The sequence below is a fragment of the Acanthisitta chloris genome, unplaced genomic scaffold (genome assembly GCF_000695815.1).
Source record: "Acanthisitta chloris isolate BGI_N310 unplaced genomic scaffold, ASM69581v1 scaffold4916, whole genome shotgun sequence".
NCBI classification, from domain to species: Eukaryota; Metazoa; Chordata; class Aves; order Passeriformes; family Acanthisittidae; genus Acanthisitta; species Acanthisitta chloris.
In genome coordinates, this window is record NW_008679643.1 from 1 (window position 1) to 19553 (window position 19553).

A 19553-nucleotide genomic window follows, 5' to 3' on the forward strand; every position below is an offset into this window, starting at 1 on the left:
GGGATGTATTTTGTAAGTAGTCGGCGGCGCGGACAGGAAATGACCCCTCCAGAAACTGCTGCTTTAAAACCGAGCGGCGGTGCCTGAAGCTCTCCAGCCTCCCTCCCGCTCCCGCTCCCGCTCGGGGGGAGCTCCCACAGCAGTCCCCAGCCAGTGCGCGCAGCCTGGATGTGTGTGTGTGTGTGCGCGCCGCTACTTTGTACTGTGAAGAACACACAGCCCATGTGCTCTGTATGGATGTTGATGATACTCTGTGTAGCTTGAATCTCTCTGCAAGCAGGCAAGATGTCCAGCACACCACATGACCCTTTCTATTCTTCTCCTTTTGGCCCATTTTATAGGAGACACACACCATACATGGTGCAACCAGAGTACCGAATATATGAAATGAACAAGAGGCTGCAGTCGCGGACGGAGGTAAGTCCCCCCAGCCTTGTTTTCCTGTGCATGGACCGTGGTAGGTTTCAGCCCGAATTCCAGCTGAAGCGTCCCACTAGACAGTACAGTATATGCAGGCATGAACCCTAATTAATTTAGTAGTTTAATTGGGTAATCCCTCATTATGTCTCCACGCAGAGCAACTCTTTGAGGAGATACCAGCTTAGGCTGAAATCATGAAATTACAGTACAGCACTTCAGGATTGATTATAACGCTGGTCTCAGGGAATTTCTTTGCCTTAGTGTGTTGTTTGCTCAGGATCTGTCCTGCTGGCATTTGCAGCTATAATTTTGCAAGGTATCGCTTCAGCTTTTGTGCAGAATTAATTCTGAAATGTTGCAGCTTTAGGGGGAAGAGATAATAATTTCTCCGGTTTTGTTTTGTGAACTCATTAAAATTAAAAATGAATGATAACAGGAAACAGGAGCAGAGTTTAAAAAACTTATTCCTAGACTACTCTTAAAGAACACATGTTCAGGACGACCGTCAAGAGAAATTTGTGTTTACTTTTAGAATGCTGTTGCTTTTAGCAAAAGGGATGATCGGTTTGCTACTTTATCATACAGCTGTCAAAAGTACCCAATAATGTAAACTACATTCACTGTTGGTTATGCTTTGTATAATCTGTTAGTGGTTTATACACCCTGGCTTTGAAATCCAGATCAGCCACCACAAAGAATATACTGAATGGAAGGGAGAAATACTTTTGTCACTTAAAGAAAAAAAAGTGGAAGCTGCATCTTGTTGTTTACATGGTTAAATAAAGCATACTTTTTAGTCTATTGAAGTGAAAAGTGTGTGGACTGAATCAGGCTGCATTTCTGCCCATGTGTCTGTGTTTGTGCCCTAAACATTCTTGGTGCTGCAATTTTTTGTAGTAGTTTATTAGTGGTGCCCTGAAAAGACTTTTTAAAAGTATTAATCTTTTATAGTGAATGGCTTTATATAGTGGCAACTATCTGCCAGATTCCTGCCATGAAACATGGTAAAGGATCTCAGGCTGATCTGTTTGTTATATTGTGATTCTTTAAGATAACATGAGGTTATCATAAAATAAAACACACATGCCTGAATTGTCAGCTAAGCCATGGAGAATCTGTGACGTTTAATGTATATGATACAGCTAACGAGATGTGACCTGCTTTCTGATTGGGTACTGCCACGGGGTAACTGCTTTTCTATTACTGTTACCACTGCAAGACTTAAAACATTGCTGGGGAGTAATTGGTAATACACTTTGTGCTGGCTGAAAACTCCAAGCAGCAATTTGCTCCCCAAATCACAGCAACTGTTTGTCAGTTTTGCCCCAAGTTGTTGGTTGCAGAGGGTCACTGCCATTTAAACAGAACGAGGGGGTTTGCAGGGTTTGTTTGCTAATGTTCATTTGTCAGTGTCTTGCAACTTTGTTCCTTGCATTCCTGTACATATTCACGTTTTAATTTCTAGACTTTTTCAAGTGAACAGAACAAGTATGTATCACTGAGTGGTTTCTTCAGAGTTTTATATACAAGCTGCTCTAAAAGCTCTCAGTGCTAATTTAGCCTTTTTACATATTATTTTATTGGTATTTTCATAATTGACCAGTTTCTGTTTGTAGCTCCTGTACAAATGTTACACTTGAAAAGTTTTCAAGGGACTTGCGAAACAACTTTCCCCTCCTTTGTTGCTGAGGTGTTTGGAGTTAGACTTCAGCGCATTTAATTGCAGTTTATGCTATGCACATTCAGATGGATTGTTGTGGGCAAAAAGCAATAACCTACTCTTCCTTACTAGGACAGCCATAGGTTTCATCAGCATTTTACTTTGACAGACAGTGTTTAGTTAATGAAGGCCTTATGCTCCAGCATTTCTTTTATTTTGCTTTGATTGTTCAGTGTTTACATTCTGGTTCTCTGTTTTTCTAATTTCTGAGCTCTGTGCTGTAAACATTGTTACTCGTTGAAATGTGTTTTCTAGCTAAGTTCAGTTCATCTCATTCATCCTTCTATTAAAACACCTTCCTTAATAAAAAAAAAATTCGACTAGTTTCCTGGGACACTTAGAGTGACTAGGTGTGGACAGCCTGTAAGGAATCATGCTGGCTTCTTGGGCAGGTCGGGAGTGGAAGTTTCACATTAATTTTATGCACTTCTAAGCATGTTTGGGATTGGTAGTTGAAGGCTTCTGGAGCATGTATAACTAGCTCTGAATTTTTTGAATCCAGAGCCCTGTGTGTCATGGAAGGAATGTGCTTGTGCTGTGGGTGATAGAGGCTTACTGCATGAACGTTTCTCTTCAGGCAGTCTTTGGAATAATGTAGGCACTGGTCTCTGAAGGAGGTTACTTGTGCTCTGCGAGCCCCAGGGGGTAGGTGAGCACAGGCAAAGCAGCTTAAGGGGAAAGGAATTACAAAGAAACTCTCCAAAAGACTGGGGGTAGCAAGCTGGCAGATTCCACGTGGACCCAACTTGTGCACAGAGCCACTGGCAAGTGAGGATGCATTAAAAAATGGGAAACTACAGCTGTTATCCCAAATACATCCATGGAAGACCTTTGAGATTTTCCTGGTTCCCTACAAAATAAAAATGTTCTTAATAATCCTTTAGGGTCAGAGTCTCTACTGTTGCTTGCAGTGGTGGAAGTTCAAGGGAGAGCAAACCCTACATAATTTAATAAAGTTGTACAGAAGGTATATGGAGAGCCTATGGAAGGAGTATCTGTATATAATATCTATCTCTTTTCTCCCCTCCATCTGCTTGCCTTTGTAGTGAATTCTGTAGCAGCTCTCCAGAGCTTGCAGGTAGGTGAGAAATGATTCAAAATAAAAAAAGCAATGGGCTAGTAGAAACACCATTGGACAATCCACCAGTAAATGCCATTTCTAGTCCTGCTCCCCAACATCGGGGTGGATGGTATGTTGGAGGAGGTAGAAGGGTCCCCAAAATGACTCTGTGCTTAGGGACCTTTCCTGAGAAATTCACTGCTTCCACTCTGGTTTCTGTCAGCATTGGGTGGAAGGGAATAACAGTCAGTGTGAAGGATGTGCTCAGTGTATTAAGCAGATGAAGTACAGAGCGATAAAGAAAGGTCATTTAGATGCAGCATGGCTATCTTTGTTGTTCTTGTTTTCTTTACAAAGAAATGGAAGTCATGAAAGTAAAGAATTAGCAGCTTTAGCCTGTGCTAGATGTGCAAACTTTTGCTCTCCAAACTTCTTACAACTTTATGGGCTCCTCAGGCAGAACCTCCAACTGCCTTTTTAAATTCAGGGTCAGTCTTAGGCGAAGAATTCCAATCACACCCAGGCAGGGGGTGGTTTTATGATGTAAGTACTGGCTAAAGTCCACCACCTAGCTAATTCTTATGTGATCTAAAGTAAATTAGGGAGCCTGAGTTACTAAGTAGTGTACAGGAACACCTTACCTTCCTTAAGAGTTGGTAAAAGAAATCTAATGTGGTAATACTTTTTTCTAAATTAATACATGCTTTCGTAATAATACTTTGGGAGCATCTAGTGCCATTTTGTAATGCATTAACAATCTCCATTTAAAGAAGGAAAATGAATATTTAAATGTTTAATAGTCTCTGTCAGATATAAAGATAAATCTTGCTTATTTCTATCATAGTTGATTAACTTTCTGGTTAACCAAAATGCAGCTGTTTCCTTGCTTTGTGTGTGGTTTTAAGGCTTTCATTACCATTTGCTCAAGCTCAGTTTATCTTAAGATTTTTATATCTGTGTAAGTTTAGCATTTCAGGAAAGCAATACTGTTGTGGCATAATCAGCAGTTTCTGAGGTTCTAGGTAGCAGTACACAGCATAAGTAAATTAGCTTAAATGTTTTCTCTGTTTCTCCTAAAACCTGATGTTTAAAAAAAAGCCTCTTTTCCTCTTTGATGTTCTAAATCCTTTTCTGTTCTAATTTTTAATCATTTGAAATTGCTCGCACTTAAAAGAAAACAAAAGGTGATTATATCTTGTATATAATTATTCAGGAACATTACAGTGTGCTGTGGATAGATCACTTAAAGTTGCTGACAGTTTAAAGTTTGAGGCATTGCTTTATTGTCAGTAATCAAAGAAGTGTATCAAACCTTTCGCTTGTTTATTTAGTCCTTTGTATTGTTGGAACTTTTGTGTATCGCAATATATTACATTCACCTGTATCTCTGTCACTACAAGAGATTATGCTTTACATCACCATTATATGCAAAACACAGCTTTCCTTCTGGCTAAGAGAGCAGTGTTTTAAGGGTGACTATAGAGCTTGATTAGTAGCATATTTGGTTTTGAAGACAATCAGCTTAATCAAATGATATTAAACTCCTATTAAACTGTATAGTGAATTTAACAAAGTAGAGATTTCATGATGGAAGAAAATGTAAAGAAAACGAAAAGGAAATAAAGGAGGATGTTATGATTATTTAAAAGCTACTAAATGGACTGGAAGCTTACACAGACATTCATATGCAACAAAATATTGAAAGCAAATCAAAGCAAAACAAATTTTCTTCAGTTTAATGAAAGTTTCTTATTTTACTTCTTCACATTGCTATCTGATGAAATAATCTTCTTCTTCCTGATGCATTTTTAATAGATTAGTCATAAAAATCTATGTTGTGACATCACATTGGTTCACATAGCAACTTAGTATCACAAACAGATCTCTCACATTGTGTACATAAGTCTGAGTTTGTCCAATGAGTTTGTTTTGTTGAGGAGAAAACACATAAACTTCTGTCTCAAAGTATTTTTGAGGAAATATTCTTTCACCCACAAATATACTAATACTTAGCAATTCTAGGAACATGAGTGAAGTATTTTGAAAGAGTACTTATGAACCATGCTTTGCTGAAACTTAAAGGTCAGTTTTAAAAGAAAACCCCTGAATGCCTTTAGGCAGACACTGACTTCAGAATGGATTCAAGGCTCTTTTTACTGATTGCCTTTTATTTCATATAGTTTTTTCATCCCCTAAAAAAATTTCAGTTGCAGCTGTTTTCAATTAAAATTGTTACAAACTAACAATTCTTATGAGGCTAGGGGAGGAGAAAAAAAGACTCTACTTCCTTTCCGTGCTGATCCTTAGCTTACAATCAGGGATGTCTTGCTGCCTTTTTTTTCCCCCCCTAAAGTTGTAATATAGAATGGAAACTCATAAGGAGCAGGGAGCTTTTGGGAGGAAGGGGCTGGTGAGGGGGGAAAAAGAATCAGTGCAAAAGTGTCAAAATGGTTGTTGTCTGCAATCACTGATGCTTACTAGATCATTTTCTATAAAGAAACCTTTTGAACCCTTCCTTTTTGTCTTTTTCATTCTTTACTCTTTAAAACATAAATTCACTTAAAAAAAACCCAACCCTTAAACTCAGTCTTTCCCTGATGTAAACAAATTTACTATGCAGATCCAGTCTCAAAAATAGAAGCTGTTGGTTAGTGAGAAGGAACAAAGTAGAGATCATAACAGGGACCCAGTCCTGTGCTCTTATTTAAGCTGGAGTTTTGCCTGCAGTAGGATTGCAAGATCAGATAAAAAAGAAAATAATTCGGTTTTGGTATATACACTTTCTTTGTTTACAAGGAAAGAGTATGGGTTGATTGCTAAACTCCTTGCAATACTTTTTAGCTGAACTGCTTACTTCAAATGGTATTTTTTTGTATCTCTTTGCCAGAAGTTGCATATCTACTGTAAACAGGCATTCTAACAGTGCTGATACTTTGTTCAGTTGTTTCCTCCCCAAGAAGAACCTTCTTTCCTGCACTGTACTGTGTAAACAGGCCAGGATAGGTCCTCAGTTTTGTTAGGTTCTCTTTGCCAAAAGTTGTTCCTGGGTTACTTGATGCCTCAGAGGGGTGATCCTGGCAGGAGCAAGGTTGTCCCAAAGTGGCTGATGATTAGTCTCCAAAAGAGACTGTGGTAGGGCAGGGCCTGTTGGCCAGGTCTCAGGGGTCTTATTTATTAGACAAACATAGTAGTGAAAGAAATGTGTCTGAACCATGGCTAAAATCTCCCTAGGCTTGTGATTTTCTTTTGCCCAGTACATTCTTTGTGTGTTTGGTTACTGTTAGAATTTCAGGGAGAAAGCACTTTATGGTCAGAATACTGTTTCCATTTCTATCACACTGTGGTGGACAGCCATAAACTTCTAAACTAAAGCCTGTGGGTTCCTGATCTAAGCTGAATAGTACACTTGGTACTCCTGAGGTAATGGAGGGTCAACTAGAACCACCTGCAGACCTTAAACCTCAGTATGAGAAGGCTTGATGCTTCTGGAAACAACTCTGGTGCTTTCATGCCTGAAGAGGTTAGTGGAAAAACTGCCTGCTTTGGAAAAATGAGACCTTTGCAGCGCTAAACATGAACTAGGACTTGGTGGCTTTCTAAGTCTGTCACCTCTTCTGGATTCAAGAGTATTGGTAGTGTAAAGTCTTTGCAAAGACCATAAATGTTACAGGAACATGCTGTCCTCTCCATGAGACTTAGATTGCCTTGTCACCACCATGTTGTTTCTACACCACTGTCAAGAAGGTATACCCATGATGAAGCTCTTGGCTGGGGGGTGTTCCCATCTCATCCCATATAGATTTCAGTTCATAGAATGGTTTGGGTTGAAGCATGAGACTCAAGTGTAGCAGAATACTTTTTTATGAATAACTCTGATAACTAGAGCCAAAATATAAGTATTGAACTAGAACATCTCCCTGCGGTCTTTCTGTTGTAAGTATTCACATTTACTTACTTGGCCAAGGCAGAGTTGCAGACTTAGAACTGATTCATTAAAGCTGTGATTTTACATAGGTTTCTAAATGTACTTAAATTCTACTTCCTGGTCACCTGCAACCTAAATAGTTAGGTTTTTGCATCCTTCAGAGCAATTAATAATTTGGAACATTGCTGTAATATCTATCACATGTGATATACAATACCTATTGATATCCATCTTCCCTGATTCTAAGCTTGCCAAGTCTAGTTAGCTGAGCAGAAACATTTAAATCTGTCTGTATCAGTTGTATGCAAGTTTAAAAAGGGAAGGAGAAAATCTAATTTCTGGGTATAGTTTTGCCATCAGATTACTCACATACAGCAGATTCAGTATCTGTGCAAATCCTATATGTTTTACCTAACTGCTAGCTGCAGACTAGAGCATCCAAAAGAATTGCCCAGGCTAGTTGAATGACATTATCTGTTGCATTCAGAGGACAAAAGAAACATTGTGTGAATAAAAGTGATCATGTTTGGAAACCCCTGATTAAGGCAGACCCAAGAATGGACTGAATCGTAGATCCACTGTACTTATTCTTCAAAAACTAAATACCTGCAAAAAACAACTGTCTCTGTTTGAGTACTATTATGGGTAGTCTTAGGCATGTGTGCAGTAGACTATTTTTGCTTTTCTTTTGGACTTATAAACATTTGGTTTTTTCTAACTACATTTTTACTAGGTTGTTTTCTAAAGTAGTAAATTGAGAAAATTATGACTTACAGTACATTGTGCATTTGAAGTATTTCATGTACCTTTTTGTTCCAGTTTTGTAGTTTTGCCTCAGCCATTAGCAGAAAAATTTATCAGATAAAGAGCTGACATCTGTCCTAGAGTAGTTTACAAAGAGATTTCTGAGGTATTAATGACCTCATTATGCAATAAGAAATATTCTAAATCTTTAAATACAGTAGTTACATGGAGAGAGGAAAATGCTCAGAAAACAGGAAGGTAAATAGAGTGAAACTTGTTCTTTTTATTTCTGTGTGAGCTGAAGCACCCTCAGCACACTTCATCCCTTAGGAAGGCAGTCAGCAGTACCAGCATTCCTAACCATCATCTATGGATTAGACATCCTTCAAGGTGCAATGGGCAAGGGAAGCATGACACCTGCTTTGCCTCTAGGTTTGCCACCAGGATAGTATTTTGCAGATGGAAAAAGGGAATATGAAATGCCTCACACCTAGAAAGCTGTGTTTCCTTCATGCAGTTTACCAGTCTCATGCATGGGTCGCTTGGCAGTGGAGGAAGTGGAGGAACAACTGTCTGTTTTACTCTGTCCCCCATTTTCTGATAGTAACTTGCCTTTTCAGATCAGTGTCACCATCTTCCATAATTCTTGTAGCCACTTTAAGGGCCAAAACTGTTTCCACGTTACTCTACTTAGCATCACAATAATTTGAAAGGAAAAGAATTGCTACAAAACAGTTCTTTTAGAGCAAATGAAAATAATTCTTGTGGTTCAGCATCTTGCAGGAGGGACCCTCCTTCCTTTTGGTACTTAGCCAGCATCTCTCCATCTTTCTTCTTTACCATACCAAGATGTTCAAAACATTGACAGAATATAGATTCTGGATGTGCGTTTGCAACCATACCTTTTGCTGTAGTGGCTGAAAGCAATACAATAGCTCTATCACTTCTACCTAGACTTAATCACTGGAGTATCAGTTAACCCTTAGGGTAATTAGGTAATAATGTTGTTGATGTGATTTGAAGTATCATTTTAAGCAATTAGAAGTTCAGATATAATGTGATGCAATTATGCATTATATAGCGCATCTATCCATTTTACACAGCAAAAATTACCATATGTTTTGTGGGAAGCTTGGCATTTTGCACTGACTGGAGTTCTGCTTGTATTTACGAACAGCATGCCTGTAAACTGTGGTAATAACTCTTTGAAGGCCACACCTATGCACACTGCTGATTATGTTAAAAAGCATAGGCCCGTTTTAATGAAGGTGTGGGCATGAATAATGGGACATGAAAAGCCAACACACTGGGTAAATGTTCATTACCTGAGTGCAACAAATACTACATGCAAAATTTCCGTGGCAATTCGCATGAGTTTAACAGTGAATTTGCTTTGGCTATGTTCGTGCTCTTTATGCGTTTCCATGCGTGTTTGATCAATGGAGTTTTAGTCTTACAAATAATTGCAGAAAGCAAATTCCAATTCGTTAAGCATTCTTGAAAGAATTTGCTTATTTTATGTGGGCTAAGCTGAGCGGCAGTGTTTCCTGTTTTGAGCTTCCAAAACGTCCCAGATAGAACCATGATACTTAGAAATTAAATACACCAGAGAAGAATCTCTGATTGCTTTGCAGTGAGGGCTGACTGGTGTATGAATGTAAAGCAAATTAATAACAATGACTGGTTGCAATGGGAAAATTACAAGCCAGTAAATATGATGTACGTGCATAATTTTTTCATGGGACAGAACACTGCTTAGCATGCAGTTGCATTAGAAAAATGGTGAAAATTTTCTAAGCTTCCTGGCATTTTAAGTTCTAGCCCCATCTGTGCTCATCCAGTCAAGGATGCAAAACAGTAACACACAATATATGACCAATCACAGCATATAGTCTTAGCAGAATATTACATGCTTATAGCACACTGCTTGTTATGAAAGGCGAGCAAAAATATGTCTTAAATTTGAATCATTAATGCATTCAAAAAAATTGTTACTAATTCCTAGCAGCTCTGGGTAGAACAAACATTTATTATTTGATGTGAACAATTAGCTCAACTCTTTTCAGTACCTCTGCTCTACTGGCAGGGTTAATAGTGCAGAGCAAAAAGATTGGTCAAGATGCCAGATCACCAAGTGCCTCTCTTCCTTGATGGTGCTGTGAGATTATTTAATGCCCACATCAAGAACATCCTGAAGCAACAGAGTTAACACCTTGAGTGATTGTTTCATCCAAAGGGTTGCACTACTAAATATGCAGTGTAGCACAGTCTTCCTCGTACAGAGCAGTGTTAGCACTGGTATGTAACCTGAAGCCACAACCTGCGTGTCTAGACTGACAAGAATCCTACCAGTTGAGCCACTGTGACACCTTGTGGTTTATGAAGCAACACAAGCATCTTTTAGAAAACTAGCAGGTAAAAGCCAGAGGTTAATGGGTATTGACAAATGTCCCTTCGTACAACTATCAACAGAAATGTCTTTGTTGGCTTACTTTACTGTGTTTACAAGAAACAGTTAAATTAAACATTAGTAGGCTTATTTCTGTTTGGGGTCTTTATAATATGTATTTTTCTGCTAAGTATCATAAGTTGGGGCATAATTTTGCTAAGTCTGACCTGCTGCTATTATCCCCAGTGCTCTGGTGTTTGCTCATCATTCAGATTACATAAAGAAACACTGGGTTTGGCTGCTGTACAGAGTAAATAGTTTATTTGTTTGCAGTCACTAATTTGGTTAACCAAAAGAATGCTTGAAGGGTGCAAAGTACCTTTTGGTGCTGAATGTGTTCTAAATGGTAGCTTAACAGTAGCTTTAACTAAAATATAGTGAGCATTTGGAAATGGGCATGCAATTCTGTACAAGACTGAATCGGGAGTTAAATAAATCCGTGTTTCAGCTGTGGATAATTTGCTAAGTACAATGAAGCTGTATTTTGCTGAGAAATTATCAGTAAACTTAAAATTAGGTCGATAGTGCATGGAGCTGAGAAGGAACCCTGCATCAATAAATGCTCAGAACCTCACAGTACCTGACCCTAGTCCCTTGATTGTCATTTATTACATCTTCAAACAAGCATATCCATGTTTTCTTCCACAAGGATCCTGAGGTTTTGAGAGGAGTTGCCTGTAAACTCATGCATTATGTCCAGTATGCTCTCCTTGGCTCCGATGCTTTAAAAAACTTGGCAACAACCGGGCTGAAATGGTTACCTTCTATTGCCAAATACCAATTTATTGCTGAATGAACTCCCTTATGACACAAGGGGTCTGCATCCCTCTATTGTCCCTGCTGAATGCACTTCCTTATGACTCAAGGGGTCTGCATCCCTCTATTGTCCCTTATTTTTGGGTATGTCCACAGTACTGTAACTAAAACATAATACGAAGACAAATGTGCCCAAACTTGCATTTACACTTCCTTATGACTCAAGGGGTCTGCATCCCTCTATTGTCCCTTATTTTTGGGTATGTCCACAGTACTGTAACTAAAACATAATACGAAGACAAATGTGCCCAAACTTGCATTTAAAAATATATAGACAAATGTGCCCAAACTTGCATTTAACTTGGTGTGGGAAGCAGTAGCAGCACAGAGCTCAGGGCATGCAATCTGCCTTTTTTCATGCACAGGTGTTTTGATCCTTTGCTGAGCTTTATGCTCTTAAAGTTAGGTGGTTACTGATGCTCATACACTACCCTGTCTTTGTGACATGCACCTTCGCATTTATTTTGAGGTTCTTGGGGCTGGGACCACCTTCTCTGTTCTTGTACAGTGCTAGTCCTTCTACAGAGCTGGCACAGTGGAGTTCTGGTCTGTACCTGCAGCCCATTTTTGTTATTGTGCTATGTATCATAACTAGCTAAAGGCTAAAAGTAGATATTAGGATTTAAAATGCTTTCAAAACCAAATCTAAATATACCACTGTCATTTTGAGTTCCTAAATCAAAATGTTTTAATTGATACTACATGTATTTATGCACTAAAAGAATTGTCTGACTAGAAAATACCATAATACTCTTAAGTTCTTGGAAGATGACTATTTGATGTTGTTAACACATTTCATTACTTCTCAAGTAACTCAGCACACCCCTGCAAACCTACTGGCTTTGCCAAGCAAGTACAAATATATTTTAGGGCAACATTCTGCTGGTTGATTTGTACATCTGATATTGTTATTAAATCTATTGCCTTTTTAGTGTGATTCTTCAGTGTTTCATGTCAATCAAAGAAGCTCATTTCAAGTCCATTTTTTTCTTAATGGTGGAAGAAACCATCTTATCTTAAATTCCACAGGAAAAGCATATTTTTCTTGATGGGAACTGTCACTGTGGAATATGTATCTTATTTCATGATGATTTAGGGAGGGGAATATTGTAAAGGCTGGTAATAAATAAGGTCTTGTAATAAGTAGAGAGGAATCAGAGAGGTTGTTCTAGGGAAGAAAGGCAACACTTATTTTTTCTTTTATTGTTTGCACTCTACTGATTTAATTAGCCAGTGAGAACAGACCCACTTTGAATATTAAAAAGACAAAATCAACTCCCCCCTCCCTCGTCCCCACATCTGTTGCCTTTTAGAGACCACTCACAGTACCAAAACTATCCAGAGTCTAATGGATTTTGGTTTTTTTAACAGACATTACCTGTATTTGCTTGCAAATAAATGAGGTAGTTATAAATATTTTATTCTGGTTCTGAGGAAAAGGCACTGTTTAAATGGTCACTTTTAAAGAAACTGGGCTACTTTAAGCAAAACCAATACATTTTTGGTGTTATACAAATGAAGGTAATCACAGTTCTGATACAGTTCTGACTGGTGATCTAATAGCAGTATCTTAACAGTTACCATATTATAGAAGCTTAAATCATTCCTAGGACTACTTGAAGTTAGAAAGAGTGGAGCCCTATATGGGGTTATATATTGGTCAGGAGCAGGAGAGCATAGGTTGATAAAACTACTCTGCTCTGTTTCATTACGCTACAGCCTTCTGCAGTATCAATTAGATGGACTGAATTTCAATAAGGCAGTGAAGCAGTTTGCTGCACCTCTGCTGGGTTAGGCCCACCCTTGCACAGAGCTCCAGCCTTGTTTCTAATCACAGTCTAGGATGTGAATATTAATGCCTTACCCAGATCGCAGTGTTGCAGGACCAAGGGATCCTTGTCAGTGGATCTACTCCAGCACTTTTCATCAGCTGTGGACCCCAGAATTCCTTTAGCTTTGTTTAATGCCACATGTAAAGACAGCATCAAAAAAAGCTGGATTTTTTCAATAGCTTTTTTTCTCACCATTTTTATAGGCAAGCGCTAGCTACTTTATTAAAATATTTTTCCTGTTGAGAGGAAAGAACTCTCCCAATTTTGCTGAAGGTGCCTTTTTAGAAACACAATTACCTATATAATTTTCAAGATTATTATTAGGAAGTATATGAAGCTATTAGGGCCAGGGGAACTTGGATAAACCCACCTGGTGTGCAAATTTTGTTCCCAGAATAGCTGGACTAAGTTTGAGAACACTGAGTGTGATTATAAGAGTCAACTGAGAAACATACATTGAGAGCTCAACCCAGCAGTCTTCCCCTTTCTTAGAGACTGATGGCACACAGATGCACAATTGCATATAACATAATTTGTGGGCAAGTGGTACCATTGTGATTTTAAAAAAATTACTTTTCTCTATCTCAAGCTTCTTAGGTTCATTTCAGCCTGATTTTGTAACTGCAGCTTGTCATCCCATGCAAAGATTTCCTGTTTACATCAACGAAATGAGCATTTGGCCCTGTGTATGAAGGTGCTAGAAGAAGGTGCAGAAGCTGGTATGGCAAAACCTTGTTTTTGTGGAACTCACTTTTTCTAATGGGTTTACCAATTTTAGGTGACTTAGTTCTTAGAGACGAAAATGAGGCACCTTAAAAGGACTAGAACATCCTATTTGGTGTTTTCTGTACTTGACTCTGTGTTAAAACTGCATGTTCAGGGGCTTAGATTATGTTTGCACTTACCATTTCCCAAAATGCCAAAGGTATAATAGAAAGCATGGTTAAGAACAAGCAGCACTCGTTATTAAGGAGTATTGTGTAGCAAAACAAATAACAGAACGTGAGTGAAGTTTTTCTCAATCAGAAATTTAGCCGGAGAGAAGTGCATGGCCCATAAATTAGCAGAATAGTAGGTAGATATGGAGGCTGTATGAAGTACATTATTTAGCTGAGCTCCTTGAAAGTCGACTCTGTAGCCTGCATCGTTAGCTGTATTAATAAATAACACATTTTGTTGCTAGGTTTATTCTAATACTTATCAAAACCAAATTCTGGACATACATAGTTAATATTTTTCAACATTTTTCTGCAGCAGCTGCTAGCTTCTACCGCTTTACCAGGAAGAGGAAAGAAGGCAATTAAATGAAATTCATAGCCTTTTAGTGTCTGCTCAGACTGGCAGCGTGTGGGGTTTGTGGCTGCTGACCTGGCAGACTTACAGCATTTTTATGACGTCAAGTGCACACATCATGGGTCCGTGCAAGCTAGATATGAGCTTCAAACCCCCCTCCCTATTTGTTTCCATTTAGGAGATTGAGGTCTTCTCTCAGTAACAATGAGAGCGAGAAAATCAAGCTGCTCATTACACTTGCAAACTTGTGTGCTTGGCAGCATGACCTGAGTTACTGGGCCCAGCAGCTTGTTTTTGTAGACACGCTTTCTGTATAGTGCTTTATTTGCTTGGTATGGTAAACGATAACTTGCTGCTTTAATAAGTGAAAAATGGATGCAGCTAGCAAATTTCAGTTCTGCTGAAATAAATAGCAAATTCTTCATTAGCTTCAACAGCCCCAGCACCATATAAAGTATGGATTCCTTCAGTTTGTTATTTGTAAGAACCTTTGGAGTTCTTTTGCTAAGAAAATGAGATTGAAAAATATAATAATCATGTCTACAAGGTTTTATATATCTTGACAAAATGTTACTGTCTGTTTCACACTCAGCTGCATTTAAAACCTGTGGGTGCATTTCAGGCCATAAAATAAGTTTACAAAATAACAGCTGCTTGCATTTGTAGTTGTCTCCCTTGCATCTAGTTAATGATTTATTTATTTCTAGGAATTGCATTTGAAATTCCCAGACATCTAGACCTTTTTCAGAATCAAACTGACCACTGATCTTAAAAAAATCATCTACATCAGCACCAACTCAATCACTGACAAGGGCTGGAGGAAATGAAACATCTGGGATCTATTAAGATTTTTATTTATGCTTTTAAATATTGAAATGTGTATGGCTGCTTGGCTTTTACGCTTTGAGCATGAATCCATTAAAGAAAGCTCTCAACACAAACAGTTGCATGGTAAAGTGATTTGGGCTGGAAAGCTGGGACCCCACCATGTAACTGCAGAGGAATCCCAAGGAAGGTGATGACTGTAGTGAATGTGGGTTTATCTGTTGCAGTGACAGAAAGACTTTATCAAGTTCTTCCCAAAGATAAGACTCAATTCTCTCATGGCTTCTTGCAGAAAAGGCTTCATCATGGCATTTATCTGCTTTCTCTATGCCCTGGGTTTGAGGTGCAACCTTGTTGTTCAGTGTTAGGTGATGACCTGAAGTTTTCTCACTACCACACTGTCAAGTACTCCCCTGCCTGCACCCTCATCAAAGGACACTGGTTTTTGGTATTAGCTTGTAATCACATCAGGGGTCCAGGCCTTGTCAGAGGTCAGCTAAGTTTCCAAAACCTCTACTAAATCTGTTCTGCTCCCCTGTGCTCCTGTGGAACCCATGGAGAGAGCAGTCTGCAGGACAGGAGGTTACAGCCTCTGAGGTGCTCTGTCACCACAGTACCAGGCAGATTGTAAATAGATTGTTAAAGACTGACACATGTGCAACAGGAACTGTGGCTACTGGGCTTGTTCAGAGGTCAGTTAAGGAAAGGTCTGAGTGGGAATGAAGTCAGGTTTTCCACAGGACAGCCCTGCATCTTGAAGCAGCATCCATACCTGAATGAGGCAACTGTTGTGTTGGGGCTGAAATGTTCAGGATTGAAGGCTCTCGATGCTTTGTAAACAGAGTTGTGTAGGCTCCTCTTGTTAATCAAGTGACTTGATTGTAAGTCCTATTTATAGTGGCTGACAGAAAGAGGAGCTCAGTACCAGGTAGTGGTCCTTCAGCTGAGGCTGAGCCTCTTCCATCCCACGTAAACCCTCTCATAAAAAAATGTAGTTGGGATTTTGTCTGTGTGTCTTCACTGAAGATTCTCAGCCCAGTATATGAAATAAATTAACTGGAAACTATGTCACTTTGGGGAAGAGAAAGGAAAAAGGATGCAAACTTTCAAGAGAAATGATGCATTCAAGGTATGCTTCCCTTAGTGAGTTTTACCTGAATTCTCTATTCTTTATTTTTGGATTCAGGGAAATAGGAGAATAATACAGTAAATAGTGAAAGTTAGTTTTAGGAAAGGTTTTCAGAAGTGACTTTCCAGCAAATATACCAGTCTGACTGGCCATGAACAGGCGAATGTTTAAATACCATTTTTATAGACATTACTAACCCAAAGGGAACAGTAAAAGCAGAAGGGTTTCCTGGTGCAGCAGACAGTGTCTTGAAAGGAAATTTTGAAATATTTTGTGACCTGCCATGAAAGTTCAAGATTGGACAATATTCTATAGTGAAGATGATGTACTTAGTTAAATTCTATTACCTTGATGAGCTATATTTAAGACTTGCCTAGGATGTATCTGAAAAACCTATACTGAAGTAGTAACTCAGTAAAAAGCTAATAAATTATTCATCAACAAATATTAACTAGATTGCACAGATTTGAATACCCTTTGTGATTTCTCTTTGGGTCTTGTCACAATGTACACGTGAAAATGTTAGATATGTCAGCATAAAAACTTAAAGAAAAATGAAATTTGTTGAAGTTTCACCCAGAACCTCCATTGCTGATACAAGGAACTGCAAGGAATACAGATGATTCCACCACTGATTATCATTCAAAATACCAGTGCTGTGGGTTTTTCGGTTTAAGTGACATTGTAAGAGAGATTTATTGTTTTACAAGTTTAAATTGGCATTTCTCGTTCATTTAGAGAGATGCACAATGTTCTAATAGCTGGCATGCTAAGCTTATGCTGTGAATGAAAAAGCACATTTACAAAATCTCAGAGCTAGATCCTAGTGTGGCAATTCTGTGAAAGATCACTCGCTCAATGATTAGTTGCAGCACTCTTACTAAATGTGTTTCAATTCAGTTTTTGTCACTGAGAAATCGAGAAATAGGTGACTTATTAAAGGCGACCACATCCTTTTATGCAAATTTAATGCACTTGGCAGGTTTATCATGATAAATAGTCAGGATGAGATAGATCATGATGTATCTCTAATCTCTTCTGTGAAGATGTTCATGTCTTGCAGGAAGTAGCCCCTTGAGAGTTCAAATCTTTAGAAGTGTGTGGCAGATGGTGATGTCTGCAGAGTCTTGTAGATTGCTTTGAAGTCTCTCCAAATGATGCCTTCAGTTAGTGTTTAGTTTTTGCAAGTTCTCTTGCTTTTTCGCTCCTTTGGTGTCCTCTTCTCTCCTCCATCACATTGTGTCATTGTGTCCCCAAGTTGTTTTTAAAGGTCCTCAAAAGCTTTTTTTTCTTCATACACATGTAGGAGCCATGGCTAACCATGTTGTGATATCCAGTTGTATTTAAAAGAGAAAGGGACAGTGAACTGTGAATTCTTGAGACGTGTTTCAAGGAAAATTTGGGGAAACCATTAACTTCTGTGATTTGTCGAGTTTAAAAGTTCTTGGTTTTGAGGTTGTACTTGCAGTCATCAATCTGTGCCATTAACTAACCTCTCTTTGGACTGTTGACATTTTTTTTAAATGAACTGTCAGTAATTAAATGTTGAAGGCACATTAATACATCTTCATCAAAATGTGTTTTTGGTTCTTGTTACTATGGTTTGAAAACATTATAGTTTCATAGCACAATGTAGTTGTTTAAAAATAAAATAAAACAAAAAGCCCTGAATAACAGTACCACAGACCTGATCAGCTGTCTGTAGTCTGGAAGAAGGTACTGATGAATTGTAAAATCTCCTTGTTAAAATTCTGCTCGTGAGTTAAGGAAAAGACTGTAGTGACTTTTCTGTCTCTGTGACATTCCCTTTGTTTCTGGTTATTGCTACAGCATGTCATCCCAAGGTGATTTATGGAATCACTTGGAATGATTTTAGATTTATAAGAATTCACTTGCGGAGCAAAGATGTTATTTAGCTTTTGTAATGGAAAAGAAAGTCTAAAATTATAGTTATAATCTTTAATTTAAAAATATATTTATATATTCTCTTACCCAATTGGTACTTTACAGTCTCAATCTACCAGACTTCTATCTCTTACACAAATAATACTTGCAGTTCTAATGCAGACTTGATAAACACTTTAATAATGATAATAATGATCTCTCTTGTACTATATTTTAATAAATTATGTGACTGAATGCAAAGTTGGATTAGCCCTCACTCAGAGGGCCTGGCTGAAATGTCACCATTACATTTCTTCTCCTGCACTGAACTGCCAAACCATTTGTACATGTGACTGAAATAATAATTACATGCTTACTGCCCTTCCTATGTGTGCTTTGGCTCATGTGCCAGGGAGACTGAATCAGTACCTGTAACTTGCTGTACTCTACCACAAACCGTATGAATGTTAAGTGGACAGGATCATTGGAGCCAATCTGGCCATGGCCAGAAGATTTATTTGTTCACATCTCACCTGTTTTACGATTCAGCTATTAAAAATATGTCTGGCCTGTCTGTATCCCTTCTGGTTGTTGTCCTTTTTGTATGAGCCATGGTGCCTAGGTCTTCTTCTCCTCTGGCCCTGGAAATGCTTCATACAATGCTGTGGTTTTGCTAGTGGAGTTCAGTAATGAATATTGCACTTCTCTGGATCATTTCTTAACCTTTCTAGAGCAGCACCCAACAGATCAGTATATTCACAATTCTGAATTTTCCAACTTTGATGTTAATGTTATGTAGATTTCTTTTTAATGATAGCCAAATAAGAAATGCCTTTCAGTACTATTCTGAAAATCATCATATTCATCATATATCCATGTCACAAATGAATATGTAGTACAATGGTGTCAGTGAAGAATGTCCTGAATAGTACATTCATTACACACATTGTGAATCATAACCCAAATCTTTTATCTAGGGCATCTTTTGGCGATGCTTATGAGTGGATTGCTATCTGGTGATCTAGTGATCTTCAGAGGAGAAAAGCTGCTTAACTGGAGAGAAAAAAAGATAGGAAAAAGGGGTAAAAACCAAAGATAATGCCATCTAGACTAAATGCTTCACCAATAGGTAATATTTGTGCCCACACGACTGATACTACTTGGTAATCAATATTATGCACTGAAAAAGAGGAAGTTATGTATTCTAGTGTGGAAAACACAAAATATTTACTCAACCGTCTGTTTGCTTTTATAGTAGCAACCAATCTAGGCTTTTATTTGCAAACTGTGAACAAAGATGAAACACTAAAATAGCTGTGCAGTTTCCTTTTATGTTTTTTTGTTTTGTTTTCTTTTTGGAAACCCTTTCCATAACTGTCAGTTTAGTAAATCAGCACATTTTTAAACTTCAGGCATCATACATGATAGGTGTATAAACTAGCCAGAGTAATTTCAC

General features: G+C 38.3%; 1 protein-coding gene across 1 annotated transcript in view; it reads left to right on the forward strand.

The window, feature by feature from the left end:
• Positions 1-117: 117 nt before the first annotated feature.
• LOC103804754 (LIM domain-binding protein 2-like) overlaps positions 118-19553 on the forward strand; it is a gene marked incomplete at its 3' end in the record, with an annotated part of 74025 nt that continues 54589 nt past the window's right edge. Inside the window, exon 1 of the mRNA XM_009077382.1 lies at positions 118-417. Within this exon, the coding sequence (XP_009075630.1) occupies positions 286-417 (132 nt within the window). The remainder of the gene's footprint in view (positions 418-19553) is intronic.